This window comes from Arachis hypogaea, chromosome 13, assembly GCF_003086295.3.
Source record: "Arachis hypogaea cultivar Tifrunner chromosome 13, arahy.Tifrunner.gnm2.J5K5, whole genome shotgun sequence".
Taxonomy (NCBI): Eukaryota; Viridiplantae; Streptophyta; class Magnoliopsida; order Fabales; family Fabaceae; genus Arachis; species Arachis hypogaea.
The window spans coordinates 35339268-35361941 of record NC_092048.1 but is presented as its reverse complement, the minus strand read 5'-3'; the positions used below and the strand labels follow the sequence as shown (position 1 = coordinate 35361941).

The 22674-nt window shown below is 36.6% G+C and overlaps 1 protein-coding gene across 1 annotated transcript; it reads left to right on the top strand.

The window, feature by feature from the left end:
- Positions 1-11012: 11012 nt before the first annotated feature.
- On the top strand, positions 11013-12375 carry LOC140177557 (protein FAR1-RELATED SEQUENCE 5-like). The gene is made up of 3 exons (XM_072210679.1): positions 11013-11200; positions 11285-11467; positions 11625-12375. Exons 1-3 carry the CDS (start codon positions 11013-11015, stop codon positions 12373-12375), a joined length of 1122 nt encoding a protein of 373 aa, XP_072066780.1.
- Positions 12376-22674: the final 10299 nt, after the last annotated feature.

Sequence of the window (22674 nt, the reverse complement as noted above, 5' to 3'; positions counted from 1 at the left end):
CGGCCGTGCTTGCGTCGCCGGCGCCGCCTCCATTGGAACCGCCGTGTTGTGCGAAGCTAACGCTGCTGCCGCCGGAAACCGCCACCAAAGCTGGTGTCGTTCAGTAAGCTTTAACCCGTCTTCAGTTTCCTTATCCATTACAGTTCATCTTTACCATGAGGGTTGTGATACGGCTGTTGTGCTAGGAGTTGCTGCAAGTTGCCGCCGCTGGAATCACTACCAGGGCCGCCGCTTGGCTCAGTAACTTCTCCTTAGTTGCGGGCTGAGTTCGAATTATGGCATGTCATGGTTAGGCTTGTTGTTGCTGCTACGAGTAGTTGAAGCTGAGGCTACCTCTGCCGCCGGAGAATGCTCTGCCGTTAAGGGTTTTAAATTTGTGATTTCTGTTCTTTTTGGATTTCGAAAAGGTTATGATGCTACGTGGTTTTTATAGTCGATCCATCGGAGCTTCTGGCTGCCGTCGGAGCTGTTGTCGGGCCGGTTCGAAATCGTAGTTGCCTCATTGTGTTGTTTCGGTAAGAAATTATGTTTCGAATGATCTCGCGTTAGTATTCTGTTGTGTTCGGTTATTGAATATGAGTTTTGATAACGTGGGGTCGAGTCCTGATTATTGTATGTTACGATTAGTGTTGCTATGGTTATTGCGAACGTGACTGGGAGCTGAGGTCTTGGTTGCCGTCAGTTCGGGTTGAGGCAGAAAGGACTCTGTGAGGCGTTTGGGTTATGGAATTGCGTTTTGAGGTAGGGGCGCTTTTCAAAAACTATCTTTTATGTATTGGAATTATTATATATGGATACTAATGTGAGATATTGTGTATTTGGTGATTGTATCGGCCTTATGTATGGTTTGATTTGTCTCGATTGATTATGAATGTTTGTTGGTTGGTTTGTTGTGCGGTTTTGTGAAACGGAATGATTTTGAGTTGATTCCTTTAAAGATTTGAGGTCGAGTTTAATCCATTGAGAATTGATTTGGATTTAGTTGATTTTTTTGACAATGTGAAATATCGAATGCTCTTTTGGATCCAGTCTGGTTTACTTTAATTGGCTTGGTTTTGACAAATGATTTGTTGTTAAACCGTTTCTTTAAAACTTTGGAAATGAGTTAAATCGGTTGATATTGAGTTGGTTTTGAAATGGTTTCCTTGAGATATGCCACTGAGGCGACTATTGGATTTAGCTTGCTTTTGAATTGATTTCTGGTTTTGAGCTGTTGAACAGGAATGAGAAACGGTTTAGTTGGGACCCGAACCGGGTGGCAAAAGTCCAAGTTTTAGGGGAGGTGCTGCCGAAATTTCTACAAAATCCTAGTCTTGTTTGAAAATTTATTTAAAAAGGGTTGGATTTGAGAAGTTGTATTATTTGATTTATTAAGAGAATATTTATGTTTTCAAGCTTAATTTACTTAGCGAACTTTATGCCTTGAGTTCGACTTATTTAGAAATGAACTATTTTTACCGTTTGAACCACTGAAGGAAAGAATGATGCTCTAATATTGATTTCAATATAAAAAGGAGCTTTTAGTGATTTCAAAGAAATATAGACTTTTGATTGAGTAATTAAGTTTGAGGCATTTTGGAAGAGTTAGAAAAATAGGTTCCAAAAAGAAACCTGAAAGTGGTTTAATTCAAATGAATTGGTTCCTTTTCCATTGAGTTGATTTTTGGACCGGGTTAGAACTTATGATTTTGTATGGTCGGTTTCATAATAATTTCAGTTTTATTTACTTGAGCCTAGAATCCATGATTTTAAGAGTTTCAATGAATTTTTAGGAATTGATATAGGTTGACCTTCCCTAAAGACTTGGGACTCTGCCGAGAAGCTTTTGTTATAAAATCCCATTGTTGGATGGGTGGTTTTGAATACTTTGAAATAAATCCTTAACTTGCCATGGTTTTGGAAGTTTTGGAAAGAGAATGCCGAGAGTGGCTTTGTTTTAAAAAGGAAACTCACTTTGAGTAAATTTGGCTTATGAGCCTGAGATGATTTGAGAAATGAGATCTTTAAAGCCAAGGCTGAAAAGAGTTGAAATTTGATTTCAAAGTGAAATGAATTGAGAAAAGTGATTTATGGCTTAAATGCCGATTTATGAATTTGATGATGTTGAATGGTGGAAGTACTATTTTGTTATGAGCCAGAATGGCTGTGTATGCTATTGAACTATGGCTAATTGCCGAATGCGTTGTGGGCCGTATGGCTGATTATGAATTATGAGTTTAAGCCGAAGGGCTGTATTTATTGATAAATTGGCTGGTTCTGGATTGAACCGTGAGCCGGATGGCTGAGATGAATGTTGTATGTGAATATGCTTGTGTTTTCTCTTCGGTTGTAAGGGTGACAGGGCACCGATACCCTCTAATGGCGACAGGGCGTAGATACCCTCTAATGGCGACAGAGCGCAGATACCCTTTAATGATAATAATGCGCAACAGAAAGACTGTGTCCGGGTTAGCTACCGGACACGTCGGGTTGGCTTGGTAACCGACAGATGATATCATCAGCCACTAGGACAGGCATGCATCATATGCATCTATGTGACATTGTTTGGGTGTGCATATTGTACATGGTTTGCCTTTGTGATTAACTGCTAATTGTTCTACTTGCTGTAACTGTTTGTTTATGCTTGAACTTTCTATCTGTGTTTGCATCTGGGACTCTATTGGATGGTGGTGATTGGTTGATGGTTGGATTGTTTGGGCCTAGGGCCGTGGTTGAAATGAAATGGACCGATGATTGGTTCCGGTTTTGTGCTTTTGGTTTGGAAAAGTATGAAATGCTAATTTGGTTCAGCATGGTTAAATCTTTTTGAAAAGCTTTTGATGTTTTCGAGAATTGAACGGTTCCTCTTTCAGAAAAGATTTCTGACTTTACTTTTATTGAAAACCGTTGTTTTTGAAATGAGGCATAAGTCGGTTATTAATCACTGGTACGGTTTATCTTCACGTATCCTATTATAGTAATTCCCAAAAACCCTCTACTGAGAACCCTTTCGAGGATGATGTTCTCACCCCCCTACATTTTTCCCCTTTCAGGATATGGGCGCAGAAGTTACGAAGAGTTTATTTAATTGTTGTTGAGATATTCTGTATTGCTTTAGATTATTATTTATTGTACCCTCGCCTTTATCTTGAGATATTCTGTAAGAGGGATAGGAATTATATTGAATACTACTTGTGATATTATCTATAAATATATGTATCTATATGGATGTATCCTTTATGAGTTTTTGTAAGTTATATGGTATCTATGGATGTACGTTGTCGAACGAAAGTATTTTGGGAGCGGTATTGCGTTTTAAAGTTTTAAACAGGCTCATATTTTAGTATTAAATAATATAAGTGTCGTCGTAATGTCCGAGCTATCAGAGTTGCGCAGCCGGAAGCGTGAGCTTTGGTAGTTAGGGTGTTACACTTATCCTAGTGTGCTTGAAATACTTTAAGTAAACTTGTAAGGCAAAACAAGTATTAAAGAAGCATGAGAGCATTCAAGCTATAACATATAGATGCATATGATCATGAAATACAATGCATTAAGGTAAATGCACAATATCATCCATCAAGATATTGCCTAATCATAGAATAAGGTTCAAATCACATGGTGGCCAAATCATGCAATTCAAGAAGATTAAACATGCTTGTGGGCATTTCTCATCACTTGGAATTCTTAAAAGGTAAGCATGAAAGACTCAAAACCAAGTAGCAAAATATAACCTCAACAATGGAATCCAACAATGAATATCAGAAACAATTATGCTAAGATAGCATACAATTAGGAATAGGCAGCAATATATGTCAACAAAAGTAATAATCCAACACTTGTAATGAAAAAGAGAAAATAAAATGAAACTAACTAATCAACTAAGTAACTAACTAATTAGCTAACTAAAATAAATGGTTACTAATGGTGTTTGGGAGTGTTGGATGGGGGGTAGAAGAAGGGAAGAAGAAGGGAGAAGGAAAGAAAAGGACGGAGGAGCAGAAAAGAAATGTTTGAAATAAGGGCGTCTGCGCGTTCGCACACATGGCGCGCGCGCAGATGATGGTGCAATGGATGCGACGCGTAAGCGTACAGAGAGCGTCCGCGTCGATGGCTTATTTCGAGAGTGGCGCGTACGTGTCAGGTGCGCGTACGCGCGAGTGGTTTTGTGCCAAAGGCACAATGTTGGCGCAGCGTGGGCATAACTCTCTGGAAAATGTACCAGGAGGGCAGGTGGCACTATCGGCGCGTGCGCGCACGGTGCGCTTGCGCGTCAATCTGCAAGTTGCCAAAAGGCGCGTACGCGCCAGGTGTGCGTACGCACGCATTGGTTTGTGCCTTAGGCCCAATTTTCGCACAGTGCAGGCCTAACTCTCAGGTTTTTGGCTGGGGGTGGAACTTCTGCATCCACGCGGACGCGTCATGTGCGCGTGCGTGTGGATGGTTGAAAAAGCTTGGGCACGCGTACGCGTGCAGTGCGCGTATGCGTGGATGGTACTCTGTTTTTCAAAATTTTTCTATGTTTTTGCACCAAACCAAGCCTTCCAAATATCTACCAAAACACCTTAAAACCTTATTTAACATACTAAACTATCAAATATACTCAACAAAATAATCAAAACATGAAATTAACCTAATTCTACCAATATTTACAAAAGAGAAAATGAAAAGAAGTTACCATGGTGGGGTGCCTCCCACCTAGCACTTTTGTTTATTGTCCTTAAGTTGGACTTATGGGGAGCTCCTCTCAAGGTGGCTTGTGCTTGAATTCATCTTGGAACTCCCACCAATGCTTAGTTCTCCATTGTGCCCCAAGATTTCTTATGGATTGAGCCAAGTGTTGATGGAGTTCTTCACAAGCTTGGGGCTCCCAAAATTGATTCTCTTTGTGCGATCCGAGATCCCACACTTTATTTTCGCACCCGTCTTGAAGTTGATCATCATTAATCCATCCAGGTGGTAAGCAAGAGGAATTCTGATGAGCGGATAATTTATACGCTTTTTGGTATTGTTTTTAGTATGTTTTTAGTAGGATCTAGTTACTTTTAGGGATGTTTTCATTAGTTTTTATGTTAAATTCACATTTCTGGACTTTACTATGAGTTTGTGTGTTTTTCTGTGATTTCAGGTATTTTCTGGCTGAAATTGAGGGACTTGAGCAAAAATCAGATTCAGAGGTTGAAGAAGGACTGCTGATGCTGTTGGATTCTGACCTCCCTGCACTCAAAATGGATTTTCTGGAGCTACAGAACTCGAAATGGCGCGCTTCCAATTGCGTTGGAAAGTATACATCCAGGGCTTTCCAGCAATATATAATAGTCCATACTTTGGCCAAGAATAAATGATGTAAACTGGCGTTTAACGCCAGCTTTCTGTCCAAATCTGGCGTCCAGCGCCAGAAAAGGAGCCAAAACCAGAGTTGAACGCCCAAACTGGCACAAAAGCTGGCGTTCAACTCCAAGAAGGACCTCTACACGTGCAACACTCAAGCCCAGCCCAAGCACACACCAAGTGGGCCCCGGAAGTGGATTTATGCATCAATTACTTACTCATGTAAACCCTAGTGACTAGTTTATTATAAATAGGACCTTTTACTATTGTATTAGACATCTGGGAACGCATAGTTCTTAGACCATGGGGGCTGGCCATCTCGGCCATGCCTGGACCTTTCACTTATGTATTTTCAACGGTAGAGTTTCTACACTCCATAGCTTAAGGTGTGGAGCTCTGCTGTTCCTCAAAGATTAATGCAAGTACTACTGTTTTCTATTCAATTCATCTTATTTCGCTTCTAAGATATCCATTCGCACCCAAGAACATGATGAAGGTGATGATTATGTGTGATGCTCATCACCATTCTCCCCTATGAACACGTGCCTGACAAACACTTCCGTTCTACATGAAATAAGCTAGAATGAATATCTCTTAGATCTCCTAACCAGAATCTTCGTGACGTAAGCTAGAATGATGGCGGCATTCAAGAGAATCCGGAAAGTCTAAACCTTATCTGTGGTATTCCGAGTAGGATTCAATGATTGAATGACTGTGACGAGCTTCAAACTCGCGATTGTTGGGCGTTAGTGACAGACGCAAAAGGAGGGTGAATCCTATTCCAGCATGATCGAGAACCGACAGATGATTAGCCGTGCTGTGATAGAGCATGTGAGCATATTTTTCACTGAGAGGAGGGGATGCAGCCACTGACAACGGTGATGCCCTTGCATAAATCCAGCCATGGAAAGGAGTAAGACTGATTGGATGAAGATAGCAGGAAAGCAGAGGTTCAGAGGAACGAAAGTATCTCCATTCGCTTATCTGAAATTCCTACCAATGATTTACATAAGTATCTCTATCCCTATTCTATTATTTAGTATTCGAAAACACCATTATCAATTTATATCTGCCTAACTGAGATTTGCAAGGTGACCATAGCTTGCTTCATACCAACAATCTCCGTGGGATTCGACCCTTACTCACGTAAGGTATTACTTGGACGACCCAGTGTACTTGCTGGTTAGTTGTATCGAAGTTGTGAACCATGGTATTGGCACCATGTTCTTGGCGCCATTGCCAGGGAAAGAAAGAGCCATGAGTTTTACATAATTAAAGTGTAATCACGATTACGCGTACCAAGTTGCTCACGTTGCCAGGGATTGTTCGAAACTGGACATCACAATTTCGTGCACCAAATTCTCAAGGTGATACCAAACTCTCCTTTTAGACCCATTCAAGTGAGCACTTACCCAACCCTTGCATCTAAGCTTTGAAGTATCAACCAAAATGAGCCTTGATTTGCAACGCCAACCACTAAACATTCTTCTCTTATGCTTTATCCCACAAATCATCCTAAGTTGACCATTTGTTTCAAGCAAACCATACTCAAGTGGGACAATAAAGCTAATAGAAATGAATTTTACCTACTCAAGTGAAGGAATATATGACAACCTAGGCAAAGAAGCTTCCAAGGATCTTGACAAAGCGTACTCAACTCCCGTCCTTCTTTTTCTAAGGACTTCCACCTCTTCACAAGATTTTTCAAATCCAATCCTTTGTTTGTCAATTTCATCTAACTCTTCTCCATCACTCAAATCATAAATGGGAAGTTGAGAGAAATCTACCTCCACATCGCTTTCTTCTTCATCGGGAGAAGGTTCTTCAAGTTCAAAGGATTCACCACCACTAAGATTTGATGCTTGATCTTTATCTCCAAGGGAACTCGATTCTTGCTTTATTCCTTCCAAGTCTTCATATGGGATATGCCTTGCAGGTTGTGCACACTCCTCTTCAACATCAACTTCAATCTTCTTGGAGGAGTTTTCTATAACTCTAGGTTCCCATGGAGGTTTCGCATCTCCTAAGTCTTCAACCACTTCCTCCTCTTCTTCAATAGTCATAGGTTCCTCCAATTGTTCTAACACAAAGTGGAATTCCTCCTTTTCCACCGGAGTTTCCGATCTCTCCTTCATGCTATGTTCTTCTTTTGATTCTCCATATGTAGCCATGGGAGTTCCTTGAGTGTTCAAGCATTGGGAGGCTAATTGCTTTGTTACCGCATCCAAGGCGGCCATGAATTTTTGCACATCCCTTTTCATCTCTTCTTGCCCTTGAACAAGAACACCAAGGGTTTCATCCATTAGAGATTGGGGTGGATGGAAGGTTTCATCATTTTGGGAGAAGGGTTCATAATAGGAAGGTGGTTCTTCTTGGTAGAGTTGTGGTGGTTCAATGTTTTCCACTCTTTCCACTTGTTGCACAACACACTCCATGGTTGCTTGAAATTGATCCAATGCTTCCTTGAGACGATCCCTTGACTCTTGTTCCTCTTGGATAATATGATCAGGATCATGTGGCTCTTGGATCAATGGAGATGAGTATTCTTCCATGGGAGGTTGCGGTGGAAAGTAGTATTCATCTTGTGGTTGAAAATTTTCATATATTGGATGTGGTTCATCTTGGTAATAATGTGGAGGAGGTGGCTCTTGAAAATATTGATGTTGGAATGGTGGTGGCTCTATATGTGGTTCATATGGCTCATATGATTGTTGGTAGGATGGATATGGATTAGGGTCATATGAAGGTGGTTGGTAAGAAGGGGCTTGTGAGTATGGTTGAGAGTTATGTTGAGGATATGGTTCATAGGCATATGTGGTGGTTCTTGAAAGTCGCAAGGTGATTCACCATAGCCATTGGATTGATATGCATCATAGAATGGATCTTCTTCATAGTGCATTGGTGGAGGTTGTTGCCAAGAGGATTGATCATATGCAAATGGCTCCTCCCACCTTTGGTTATCCCATCCTTGATACACATTCTCATTATAGTTCTCATCACCTACAACATAGTTGTAACTATACTCATAGCCAAAGTGAGAATTCATGATAGCAAGAGAGGGCAAAAACAAAAAAATAGTAACAAATAAAGAGAACAAACTAAAAACTAACAAAGAAGCAAAAAGCAAACATATTCACAATATTCACATATATACAATAACCAATAACACAACACCATTGCAATTCCCTGGCAATGGCGCCATTTTGATGATTGGATTTTTGACGGTTTAGAATTTCACTAATGAAATCTCGTTGCAAGTATAGTTTCTAAACCAAGCAATAATCCTTTCATACAAAAGTTGTTTGTCACTAGTACAAACCCCTAAAATTTATAAACCAAAGTATTCAAACTTCGGGTCGTTCTCCCTAGGAATTACAATAAAGTGTCTTGTTATTGGTTATGAGTTATTTTGGGATTTTTGAGATTTTAGACAAGAAATATAAATGGCAAAAAAATAAACTAACAACTAACAAAGCTCTTGGCAAGATATGAGAACTAGAAGTCCTATCCTAGTTATCCTCCTCAATTGTGGCCACAAATTGTTCATTGCTACTACTTAGTTAACCTCTAACCATGGAGAAAAGTCAAGTGGATGAATCAATTTGATTCCTCAAGTCCTAATCAACTCCTAAAGGAAAGACTAGCTTTAGAGGCATTCAAATCAATTAGCAACTTCTAATTATCAATCAACAAAGGAATTAGATAACGCAAGAGTCACTAATTACTCTACCTAGGCCAAGAGGAACAAAATCTATACTAAAATCCAACCAAGCATTTTATCAAACACTTAGAAGGCATGAAAGAAAAGCGTAGTAAATTGACAACAAGAATAGAATCTAATAACATTTATTGCAAAGAATTAACAACAACAACCAAAAGAAACACAATTATTATGAATTACCTTGAATTGAATGGAAAGAAAATGGAAGGAACAATAGTAGATCTACAATAAAGTATGAGAACAACATAGAGGAAATTACAACAAAAGAATAGAAGAAGGATGAATGTAACAATAAGGAATTGAAAGGTAGAAGTAGATGAGAGCAAAGATTAAAACCTAGATCTAAGAACTAAACTAATCCTAATCCTAATCCTAGAGAGAAGTGAGAGCTTCTCTCTCTAAAACTAACTCTAAACTAATCCTAATGTGTGTGAATGAATGAATCTCCCTTTGCTCTTCAATCCTTGGCTTTAAATAGCAGTTTAGGTGCCAAAGTTGGTTAGGATTAGGCCCCACAACTCTCAGAATTCGTTGGGTGCGAATTCACTTAAAAAATCATATTCCAGCATCGACGCGTACGCGCACAGCACGCGTACGCGTCCATGGGGTAATTCGCAAGGTGCGCGTAAGCGCCAGGTGCGCGCGCGCGTCCATGGGCGAGTTCAATTCTTTGGCTTTTCATGATCTTCTCCACTTTGCATGCTTTCCTCTTCACTCCTTTGATCCATTCCTAGCCTTTTCAATCTGAAATCACTAACAAACACATCAAGGCATCTAGTGGAATCAAAGGGAGATTAAAATCATCAAGTTAAAGGGCTAAAAAGCATGTTTTCACATCTAAGCACAAATAAGGGGACAATCACAAAATCATGCTAATTCATTGAATAAATGTGGGTAAAAGGTGTTAAAATCTCTTAAAATCAATACAAGATAAACCCTACAAATGGGGTTTATCAAACACCAGCAGTTTTTTAACATTTTTTATTTTTTTAATTTTTTTTTTAAAATAAAAAATGTACTAGTATGTAACCATTATATGTGTATATATAAAATATTTATATTATATGTATTATTAAAATAAAAATTTGTTAATGAAAATATAATTAAAAAGATAACATAATTAGTATATTTTATTCAAAATTTATGTAGTTATCTCATTTTATACCAATAAAAAAATAAAATGAGCGTAAATCGAATTTATTTGCTTTGATTTACGTGGTTATATGGCAAAACAATACATTTATGTAATCATTTTGGATTTAGGATATTGATGTAATATTGGAAGCTATTTTTTTTTTTTTAATGTTATAAGACGTAGTGTACTGAAATTTCTTTTTCATTGGACATTTTTAAGATGTCAGATATATTTACGGACACTGAGATGGATGAGCAGTACCAGGAGGACGATGATACTAACCAACAAGAAGAGTTAATTTGTGACCAAGATATGATGGATGAACAGAATGAATCCGAACAAGATTTCAGAGATTAATTTACCGAGGGAGTGTATTTTTCTAAATCTGATCCGTCAGAAGATACCCTTGAAGCTGCTTATGCGATTGAATCCATGCAAGAAATTACAATTTTGAATTTCAGTGAAAATTGTGTGGAGAAAATTGGTAGATATCACTTTTCTACTTTGCAACTTGCATTTGATTTTTATCTGAAATACTCAAAGTCAAAGGGCTTTAGTGCAAGGAAGAGTAAGACTTTCAAGAATAGTATTGGCGAGGTTTACGAACAAAAGTTTGTATGTCATAGGCAAGGATTTAGGGAGGAGAAGTATTACACGATGGAAAAAAGAAAGAAGGAGCCTAGATTCGAAACAAGAACTAGGTGTAAAGCCCAAATGGATGTTAAATTTGTACCTGAAATTGGAAGGTGGCATATCTTTTATTTCTCTGACAAACACAACCATAATCTATTGGATACACAATTCAGTGCTATGTTGCCTGCCTACTGAAAAATATCAGAGGCAGATATTATGCAAATGATGAACATGCTAAAGTCTGGGATTAGCACTTTACATATATTTGGTCTTCTAGCTAGCCAAGCAGGCGGGTATGAATTTATTGGCTATGATTCCAGAGATATGTACAATGAGATTGCAAGGCAAAGGCATCAAGTTCCTGGTGATGCAACACGAGTGTTGAAGAAGTTGGAGGATATGCGGTTGAAGGATCCATAATTAAATTTTAAGGCATGTCATGATTCAAGAGGTTTGTTACGTAACTTGTTCTAGTTTGATGGGATTAGCCAACTAGGCTACCAACTCTTCGGGGATGTTATTACTTTTGATGCCACATACAAGAAGTTATCCATTAGTCATATTCAACGGGTTAACCACGACAACCAAACAATTGTTTTTGCTGCTGCGTTAATGTGGACGAAACTACTGATATATTTGGCTCCTACGTTAGCTCATATTTGCAATGAAGGGTAAGACCCCGACTTCAATAGTAACTGACGGGGCCATGGCGATTAGGAATGCAGTAAGAGATGTATTTTCCAAAGTCAGACATAGATTATGCACTTGGCACCTTATTTGAAATGTGACTAGCAATGTTGGAAATCCATCATTTACATCTAATTTCAGGAAAATTATGTTGGGAGACTACAAGATTCTCGTATTTAAGCAGAAGTGGGTTCATCTTATTGAAGAATTTGGCCTTGAGGATAAGCCGTGGGTGAACAACATGTATGAAGAGAAGCATATGTGGACTACTGCATATATAAGAGGTAAGCTTTTTACTGGTGTTAGAACTACCTCAAGATGTGAAGGTTTACACTCAGTTGTGGCAAGGTATGTGGGGTCACGGTATGATTTGACAAATTTTGTAGAGCATTTTCAAAGGTGTGTTACACACTTGCGTTTTAAAAAATTTAATGATGATTATGAATCTACACGTGGGGTGCCTGTCATGCAGACTTGTATAGAGCTACTAGAGAGATTTGCTGCTGAAGTATATACTCAGGAGATATTTCTATTGTTTTGGCCTTTTCTTTCTAGAGTTGGATCAACACGGGTGCTAAACATAAAGAATCACGATGATTGCTTAAAGTACATTGTGTGTAAGCATGGGAGACCCGATTTTCTGTGGACTGTTGAATTTCATCAAGAAGAAATTATCTTCATGTGTTCTTGTTTAAGAATGGAGTCATTTGGAATTCTTTGCGAATATATTGTGAAAGTTATGGTTGACAGAGACATTTGTGAGATTCTCCGGTCATTAGTGTTGGATAGATGGACAAAGAAGATGAAATCAGCACTCAATGATGCAAGTGGGTTCACCAGGAATGCTGTTGTTATTAGTCGTCAAAGTGCCTTGATGGAGTTTTCTAAATAATTGGCCGTTGTTCAGCTAAAATTCCAAAAAGATTTTAAGAGACACATGACATTATTATGGGATTGTATTCATCTTACAAGGCTGCAGAGGAAGGCAGTAAGCAACCTTAGTCAGGTGTAGCCAAAAGTAGCGATCCGTATGTGCATCAAACCAATATAAGCTCAAGACAACCATCTAAGAAGAAGCGGCAACGTTGTAGTGTTGATCAAATGGAAGGAGATAAGAAGACAACATGTCGTTGGCAAAAGGATATAGACAACAACATTATGGAAGAGGAAGCTAATGGTTTAGATGATGGCGATATGTATACCGAACCAACGAATATCCATGATTGGGCACTAAATCCTCGTTAGGAGGAATATCCATCATTGATATCAATTGAAGAATATTATATGAGTAAAATTGGTTGGATGAACAATATTTGGAATAATTTGTCAAAGTATAAAAAGTTAGTCAGAATGAGCTAAGGGACTATATATGTATACCTAATAAAGGTAGTTAAATCTATCTATTTTTTAATTTTTAAACTAAGTAAGCAATCTTAAAAATCATCATGTTATCTTATCTTTAGTTAAAATCAAATATAAATTAAATTTTATCTTAATTTTTATTTTAAAATTGAACCAACTGAGTTTTAAATTAATATGATTATATCTTATCTATAATTATTTTAAGTCGATAAATACTTAAAATCTAATAATAATGATGATGATGATGGTGGTGGTGGTGGTGGTGGTGATGGACGGGTCACTAATAGGAAAACAAAAACAGGAACAAAATAATCGATTGAAACTATCAAGGAAAACTAGAGGAATCTAGTTGAATAGCACTACACATGTGTTCAAACTTTAACCAATCGATTGAATGCATAATTGAAGATATTTCAATCGATTTCATGAACAAAACAATCGATTGACATACCATAGTGGATTTCCCGCATTCTTCAATCAATTGGTTTCCTACTCCAATCGATTGATTGCATATCTCAATTGATTTTAAGAACAATTCAAATATTTACAAGCCCTTGCAACAGATTTTCTTCATTTTTCAACACATTTCCTTCAATTTCTACGCCTTAGGATGATGCCCTTTGGGTTTGGAATGCCTAGATTAGTGTATAGAAGATCAATTGCTTCCCCTTGATGATTAATAGCTTTAGTTTGCCTGTCTTGATGCTGTCTCATCTCAGCAAATTGTCCGTCAATGTATAATCTTATCCTTCACAATTCATCCATCAAATCTCACATTGTTGGCGAAGGAGGCGGTGGTGGTGGGGATTCTTGGGATTGTGCTTGCACCTCAGGGTCTTGTGGTTGTCCTTGTACCTGAGGTTCTTGGGCATCCGGATATTTTTCCATTGGCCTTAGAACGCTATCATCAATCTTGGCTACATTACTCAAGACGATACTTTTCTCTTCACTCAAGTCAATTTCAAGTCATTTGAAAATCTTCGTCCATTGGCAAGTATATCCTAAACCAACACTTGATTTTTCACTCTTCATTTCAAGCATATGGTGAACCATAAAATAAGGCCAGTTTATCTCCTTTCCAGTCAACATATCCTAAAGCACTAGAATATCTTCATTAAACAAGATTCCGTGATTATATTTTCTTGAAATCAACACATATGAAAACAAATACATCATTATACGCTGCTCATTACCAAAATCACTACAACTTATATTATCTCTAGCATCCATGTGTGAATCCTTATACTACATACTCTGCAAATTGACCAATCTATCATATTGACCCCATTCCTCATCTGCCGCAATACCTCCATTAAATTTTTTCCCGTGATAAACTAAATTCCATTGTTCAACTAATTGTTCCAAAATAACTCTATAATGCTGTGATCATAAATCAAAATCAATCAGCGGCATTACTTCCTCATCTTTTTATCACTTTTAGGAACAACATAATTTAAAGTACTATAAATAGTCCTAACCAAGTGCTGTGTTTGTAAAGCATTCCAGACCAAATTATAATGTCTACCATGAATGAAATCGACTGTTATGTACCTGGGAGGAACAATCACTATTGACTTGAACTTCTCCAGATATTTATTCAATGCTCTCAGAGACGGCAACCACCTTGCCATGTAATGGGATGAAGCAACTAGTCTGGCGGATGCAGAACATTCACCCTCAACCCTAGCTCTCTTTGCGTTTTTAGTTCTGGCCATTTTGGGGATATTAGTTCGGTGGATTTTGTAGGAATTTGGATGAGGATTAATAATATGTATGTGGTTCGAAATGGGTGTTGATGCGATTGGAGAAGATGAAGAGAGAAGTTTTCTGGATTTAGAGAGAGAAGAGAGGTTATGCAGAAATGGAGTTATGTTTAAAAAAGGGAGGGAGGCTGAACACGGATAGTTATCTGGCATAATATATAGGACAGATGAAAATTTAATCGATTGTATTATAACACCAATCAATTGAATGCAGAAAAAACCTTATTCACCCACATTTCAATCGATTGTATTATAATACCTATCAATTGAATTTAAAAATACCATTAATTTGTACAAACTTCAATCGATTATATTATGATTCCAATCGATTAGATAACACAGCCAATCGATTGAAGTGTGAAAACCCATATTGCTAGACATGAGTTCAATCGATTGGGTAACACGAACAATCAATTGAATAAGAGAAAGCCCACATATCTTGAAAAATTCATTCGATTGTGTATCAATTCTAATCGATTGAATTATGAGAAACCTGACACTCAATGGATTGTTTTGTGAATCCAATCGATTGATTTTCTAAGAAACACGATTTCACAACCTTATACGGATGTAACGGATCAAGAATAAAATTTTAATCGATTAGGATTGCCAAAAAGATTATTACAATTAATAGAAGATCTAATTCGTTATTATTTTTTATTATTAATAAACATGATAAATAAATAATAAATAATAATTTATAAAATAAAAATAGATTTTATAATTAAATAATATATAAAGGATTAATTTGTAATTAAAATTAGATAAGGACTATTTAGCAGTTATTAAAAAACTTAAAAAATATGTTTTGTTATGGGACCATTTAATGGTCCAAATGTTTTGGGACCATCGAATCCTTTTCCCTCTTTGTTTACGAAATATCCGAATAATTAATGAGTATCGGGGAACTAAATATTTTTTTCTTTTTTAGTTTTTCTGGTTGTAAATAGGGTTGGAAGTGAGTCAAGCTGAGTTGAGCTAGACTAATCTCAAGCTTGGCTCACGACTCAACTCATTAACAATTGAACCTATTTCTTAAGCTCAAACTTGACTCACCGAAAGCTCACAAGCTGGCTCGAACTCACGAGCTGACTCAAATAATAAGAACATAATCTATAATTCTAAATAAATTATATATATTTTAAAAAATATTTAAAAAGATAAATTTTATATATTGTTTCTCTATCAATAATTATAAATTTTTTATTTGTGTCCTACATTAAAATTATATATAAAAAATAAATATAAAATTTTAAATAATTAAGATCAGTAATATATATATATATATATATATATAATTTTATATTACTATATAATACTAAAATTATAGGTTAAACGGATATAGAATATGTGTATTAATAAATTTATATATATATATATATATATATATAATCGAACCATCTCACGAGCTAATGAACTGAGCTTATCTAAGCTCAAGTTCGACTCATTTAATTTATAAGCTCAATTCCATGCTCAAGCTTGGCTCACCAACTCACAAATTTAGCTTATCGAGCTATTAACAAGTCAAATTTGAGCTAGCTCATGAGCTGACTTGACTCACTTTCAGCCAATGTTTTGAAAACGGTTCGAATCGGCGGTCAAATTGGTCGAACCGAGAACCACTGGTAAATACGGTTCGGACAGAAAGTAAAATCGTCAATTTTGAAAATCGAAGTTGGACCGTCGAACCGGACAGAAACCAGTCGGTCGAACTGAACCGAATCGTGACCTAGCCGATTTTTGAAATTTGGGCAAAACGATGCGTTTTGCATGCTGAAAGGGCCAATGGAGAACCCTAGTCACCCATAGAGGCACAGACCCACTCCTCTCCTCTCGAGCCTCCACTTTCACTGATGAATCCATATTTTACGATAATTTTTTGTTAGAATTGAGTGGATTTCATCATATAAACCTACACTTATTCCATTAAATAACATGCTTTTGAGCTTTCCTCCTAAATTGTGCTTGATTATGAAAACATGCTCTTTTGTGTCTAATTTAACCTATTTTATTCTATTTTCCTTCCATTCAATACCTTGATGTTGTTTGTGAGTGATTTCAGATGTATAAGGTAGGATTGGTTTGGTGAGAATGGAAGAGGAGCATGCAAAGAGGAGGAAGCATGAAAAAACAAAGAAGAAAAGCAAAGCGATGGGTGCATGTGGACAGCCACTTGTGCGTACGGACAGGAAGCAAATCAAAGCCAAGTGTGCGAGCGCACAGCATCTGGCGCATCGCACAAGCATCCAAAGTATCGCAAAGTGTGCGTGCGCATAACCCTTTGTGCGTATGCACAACCTGTGAATTCGGCCAAGTGTGCGTGCGCACACGTCTGTGCGTACGCACAGGTGTCTGCGCATGCCTTCATTAAAAATGCACGTGACATGCATTTCTGATGGTTTGGAGGCCCAATTTTGAAGCCAATAGCTCATATTGGAGGGGGCAAACATAGTGGATACATAGCATATCATTAGGATAGTTTTTAGAATAGAGTAGGAGGCTTTAGTTTATTTTTTCTCTAAGTTTTCTCTCATCTTCATTAGGGTTTATATTAGGGTTTTACATTTCAATTGCCATTTCCATTTTTTATCTTGGATTTTGCTAGCCTCCATTGTAAGTATCTCTTAATTACTACTCTTTTTAGTTACAATTTTGATACTCTTTCTTGTGGTTAAAGTTATAGTGTTAATATATAGACTTTTTGCAATATTAATTTCTTGTTGATGATTTTGATGATTGATGATTGTTATATGCTTGGTTGAGTTGCTATTTTTGCTTTTGATCATTTGTTGCTCATAGTTTCAAGCACTTTTTGAATTTTTCTATGTTTAGAGTTTATGCCCACCAAGTGTTTGTGAAAATGTCAATTTTGATTATGGACTAAATTTTCACCTCTTGGCTTGGGAAAAATGAGCAATTGGGTTCCTAGAGTTAGAATGTCCAACATTTAGTGATAATTCTTGGATTGTTAATTGTTCCTGTTTCCACTAACGCTAACTTGTTGCTAAGGTAATTAGCAAGTGAGTTAGGATTTGTGGATTAAGAACAATTATGCTTACTTGACTTACTCTCCGATGTGAGGGTTAAACTAAGTGAGATTAATCCATTACAATTATCATAGTTGTGGTTCCAACAAAGAAAGGACCCTTAGCTCATTCCAAGCCAAGATTTGATTGATGCTTTGAATCATACACACATACATACATCAATCACTTTCATAGCTTACTTGTCTATGTTACATAGTTAGTTCTTTAAATTCCTTTATTAGTTCATCACTTGCAATTTTGAGTTCTTTTATTTCTTTAACTGTTTATATCTTCATTGAAAATCTTGTTGCCTTCTGATGAGCGGATAATTTATATGCTTTTTGGCATTGTTTTTAGGTAGTTTTTAGTAAGTTCAAGCTACTTTTAGGGATGTTTTCATTAGTTTTTATGTTAAATTCACATTTCTGGACTTTACTATGAGTTTGTGTGTTTTTCTGTGATTTCAGGTAATTTCTGGCTGAAATTGAGGGATTTGAGCAAAATTCTGAAAGAAGGCTGACAAAAGGACTGCTGATGCTGTTGGAATCTGACCTCCCTGCACTCGAAATGGATTTTCTGGAGCTACAGAACTCCAAATGGCGCACTCTCAACGGCGTTGGAAATTAGACATCCAGAGCTTTTCAGCAATATATAATAGTCCATACTTTATTCGGAAATTGACGACGTAACTTGGCGTTGAACACCAAGTACATGCTGCTGTCTGGAGTTAAACGCCAGAAACACGTCATGATCCGGAGTTGAACGCCCAAAACACGTCATAACTTGGAGTTCAACTCCAATAAAAGCCTCAGCTCGTGGATAGATTAAGCTCAGCCCAAACATACATCAAGTGGGCCCCGGAAGTGGATTTATGCATCAATTACTTACTCATGTAAACCCTAGGAGCTAGTTTATTATAAATAGAACTTTTTACTATCATAACGAAAAATCCGGGATTGTATTTTGAATCCTGTGATCATTCAGGGGGCTGGCCATTCGGCCATACCTGAACCTTTCACTTATGTATTTTCTACGGTGGAGTTTCTGCACACCATAGATTAAGGGTGTGGAGCTCTGCTGTACCTCAAGTTTCAATACAATTACTATTACTTTCTATTCAATTCTCTTTTATTCTTATTCCAAGATATACGTTGCACAACACTTTGATGAATGTGATGATCCGTGACACTCATCATCATTCTCACCTATGAACGCGCGTGATTGACAACCACTTCCGTTCTACCTTAGGCCGGGCGCATATCTCTTAGATTCCCCAACAGAATCTTCGTGGTATAAGCTAGATAGATGGCGGCATTCATGGGGATCCGGAAAGTCTAACCTTGTCTGTGGTATTCCGAGTAGGATTCCGGAATTGAATGACTGTGACGAGCTTCAAACTCCTGAAGGCTGGGTGTGATGACAAACGCAAAAGAATCAATGGATTCTATTCCAACCTGATTGAGAACCGACAGATGATTAGCCGTGCTGTGACAGAGCATTTGGAACGTTTTCACTAAGAGGATAGGATGTAGCCATCAGCAAGGGTGATGCCTCCAGACGATTAGCCGTGCAGTGACAGCGCATAGGACCATTTTCCCGAGAGGATTGAAAGTAGCCATTGATGATGGTGATGCCCTACATACAGCTTGCCATGGAAAGGAGTAAGAAGGATTGGATGAAAGCAATGAGAAAGTAGAGATTCAAGAGGAGCACAGCATCTCCATACGCCTATCTGAAATTTCCACTATTGATTTACATAAGTATTTCTATCTTATTTTATTTTCTATTTATTATTAATTATTTGAAAATCCATAAACCAATTTAATCTGCCTAACTGAGATTTACAAGGTGACCATAGCTTGCTTCATACCAACAATCTCTGTGGGATCGACCCTTACTCACGTAAGGTATTACTTGGACGACCCAGTACACTTGCTGGTTAGTTGAACGGAGTTGTGTCCACACATAGGTGCCATAATAATGATTCCATACAACAACAAAGAATACTACATTGATGTGATCACAATTTCGTCCACCACCTTCACAACCGAAATTGCGCACTCATTGGTCACTAGGTCCTTGGGAGACGACTCGGGAATTAAAGCTCCCGGAATTTATATTGGTTTTGAATTGTGACATCCCTTGATTTTTCTAACTTTGGTTGCGAGTTGTTTGTTAGTTGGGACTATGCTATTAACGAAGTGATTCTTATTTTGACAAATTCCTAATCGACATTCGGGCACCTACCACTCACCTCTCACGTCTCCAGTCTGACTCACCTCGAGCTTCTGGCACAAATTTCGTCCAGCCACCGCCGCCGTCACATCCACTGTGCTAACATCAGCTAGCTCTGTTCGCGCAGCCACAAACCGTTGCGAAGTCAGCCTTCAAAAATCGTAGCCACCGCAGGGGAGGAGGGAGCCTTTGCTGTGTCGCCGCCGTTCCTCTATCGCTGCCAATCCATCACCGCCATTGCTAGGGTTTGTTGGAGCTGCGCAAAGCCATCATCGTCGCTGTCACGTGAGGAAGGATGCGAGAGAGACCGAAGTTGCAAGAGAGGAGAAGTCACCCCCGGCCGAAAGCCGCTGCTGAAGACCCCATGAAAAAAGCGGTTCTGCTTTAATCTTTGAAAGTTTTCTTATTTCCCCACTATTGTTGCGATCTGCTACTTTCTTTGCAATTGTCTCTAAGCATACTTGATTTTTTGGATTTAGATGATTTAGAGTTATTTTTTATTGAATTTCTGGATTTAAATTTTGAATTTGTGCTTGATCTACAATTTCTGTGTGATTCTTCTTATTGTTGTTGTGGTTGGAATTCAAAATTGAAATCTGATTCTTCTTCTTCGTCAATTTCATATTCTGAACTTGTTGATTTGTGAACGGATCTTGTGAAATTGAATTTGTGATCTGTTGTTGGATTTGTTGCTAAATTGCTTGTTGAATCTGAATTTGCATCAATTTCGGCCTCTCTTTTTTCTTGAATTTCTGTTGATGCTATTGCGAGTCTTGTTCTGTTGATAGCTGAGATTTGGTTGCTTCTTGATCAATTTGTGGTGGTTGCTGTTGTTGCCTTAGTCTAGCTTTAATCTCTTTCCAATCAATTTTCCATTCTGCAATTCTGGCAAGCTTGGACGCATATCCGGTTGGTAGCGATGATAGAACACAATTTCGAATGTTTCTAAATTGGCAAATGAATTGAGCGCCTTCCATAATTGAAACCATCTTAGAGCTTTCCCTTTCAAACCTCTTTTCACCTCTATGAATCTCTACTCCTCAGGTGTCCATCCATAACCATCTTTTCCATTGAATGGAAATGTATCTTCAGATTGTTGAGTTATTTGTTTTTCCATGAAAAATGGAAGAAACCTCTCAACGAGAGCACCAATGTTAGAACTTCCTCTTTGAGTTAGGGAGAGAAACTCCAAATTGAACCAAGTTCAATATCAATTTATTAATTCCTTTAATACATTAATAAAAGTCTCTTATCTATATTCTTAAAAGACTAAGTAATTCTAATGGGCATAACTCATACCCTTCCTAATATTAAATCATAACATGTAGTGGCCACTGTTTATGAATATCAGAAGTATATAAAATCAGCAGAGGATGTTGTTGCTGATGTTCTCAGAGCAGGTGTTTTATTTGCCATTTTCATTTCAAGTGGATAAATGGTTTCACTGAATTCAATTTTTGTGCTGTTAAATAAGGTAAGGGATTGTGAATATAAATGAATGTGATAAAATTGTGAATATGAATAAATATGATTGATGACAAACTTGGATGTTGGCATTTTATGTTTAGTTGATTATTTTTGTTATTTGACTTGAATTTGTATTTGAATGAGATCATAATATTCTGGTTTATATAATATTTTTAATTTAGATGATATTTTAAAGTCTATATTAAATTATAATTATATTTTAATGTGTTTATTTATATTTTATTTATTATTTTATTATAAAACAATTTTTTCGATTCAACCATAATCAAATTAGTTAAATTTATAAACCAATAAATCAATAACTAGAACAATTCAATAACTGGTTCGATTTTCAAAACCTTGCTTTCAGCCCCAATTATAAAGAAGAATATAAATGTTACGCTAAAGAATAAATGAGAAGGTGATTGAAAGGCCTTGATTTTGATCGGTATAGATTGTTTTAATGATAAAATCACAATTTATTCTCTATACGAGAACAAAAGAAAAGCTTTCTTATTAAAAAAAATTCAAAAATTATATTTATAATATTATACACTTATGTTCTTACATAGTTACATATGAAATATGGTCTCTTTATGTACTACTGAGTGAATGGCAAACATATATCAAACAATCCACTAAATATTGATTGCTCTACTATATTAAAAACAACAACTAGACATTTAAAAAAGCTAAATTGCTAAGTAGATGAAAAGCATTTTAAATAATTCATTGTACATTAAAGTCTCACTAAATATTAAAATTACAATAATGGTCCACTAATGGTTATAACAACTTGAGAACCCTTGAAATCAAAACTAACATAAAAGAAGTCAAAAGTTTTATGAAATTATTAGTATTTTTTCACTTAATAATTCTGCATCTTTTGTGCTCGTATCAATATTACTCTTATTTTCTGTATTTATAAAATATACATTCCACTTTTTGTAAGATTAAAATAATTCACTATTTAATTCACTTGACGAAATATTCATCAATAATCATTATATATATATAAACTAATAATAATTGTTTGTTTAATTTTAAATAATAATAATAATAATAATAATATATTATTGTAATAAATTTTATTTATATATTTTATCACGTAATTTAAAATGTTTTAATTTATTATATTAATATTTAACTTAAAATACTTAAAAATAAATAATAATAAGTATATTATTATTATTATTATTATTATTATTATTATTATTATTATTTGAACTAATTAAATCATTATTACTAATTTTTATATAGTTATACTAATTTTTAAATAATATTTTGGTCAAATAAATTAAATAGTTGATCATTTTAAGCTTACAAAAACAAAATTAT

Coding starts and splice junctions, on each gene's coding strand:
- LOC140177557 (XM_072210679.1), top strand. CDS start 11,013: ATGCAAATGATGAACATGCTAAAGTCTGGGATTAGCACTTTACATATA. Junction 11,201..11,284: donor AAGAAGTTGGAGGATATGCG/GTTGAAGGATCC, acceptor TGATGGGATTAG/CCAACTAGGCTACCAACTCT. Junction 11,468..11,624: donor GCTCATATTTGCAATGAAGG/GTAAGACCCCGA, acceptor ATCTAATTTCAG/GAAAATTATGTTGGGAGACT.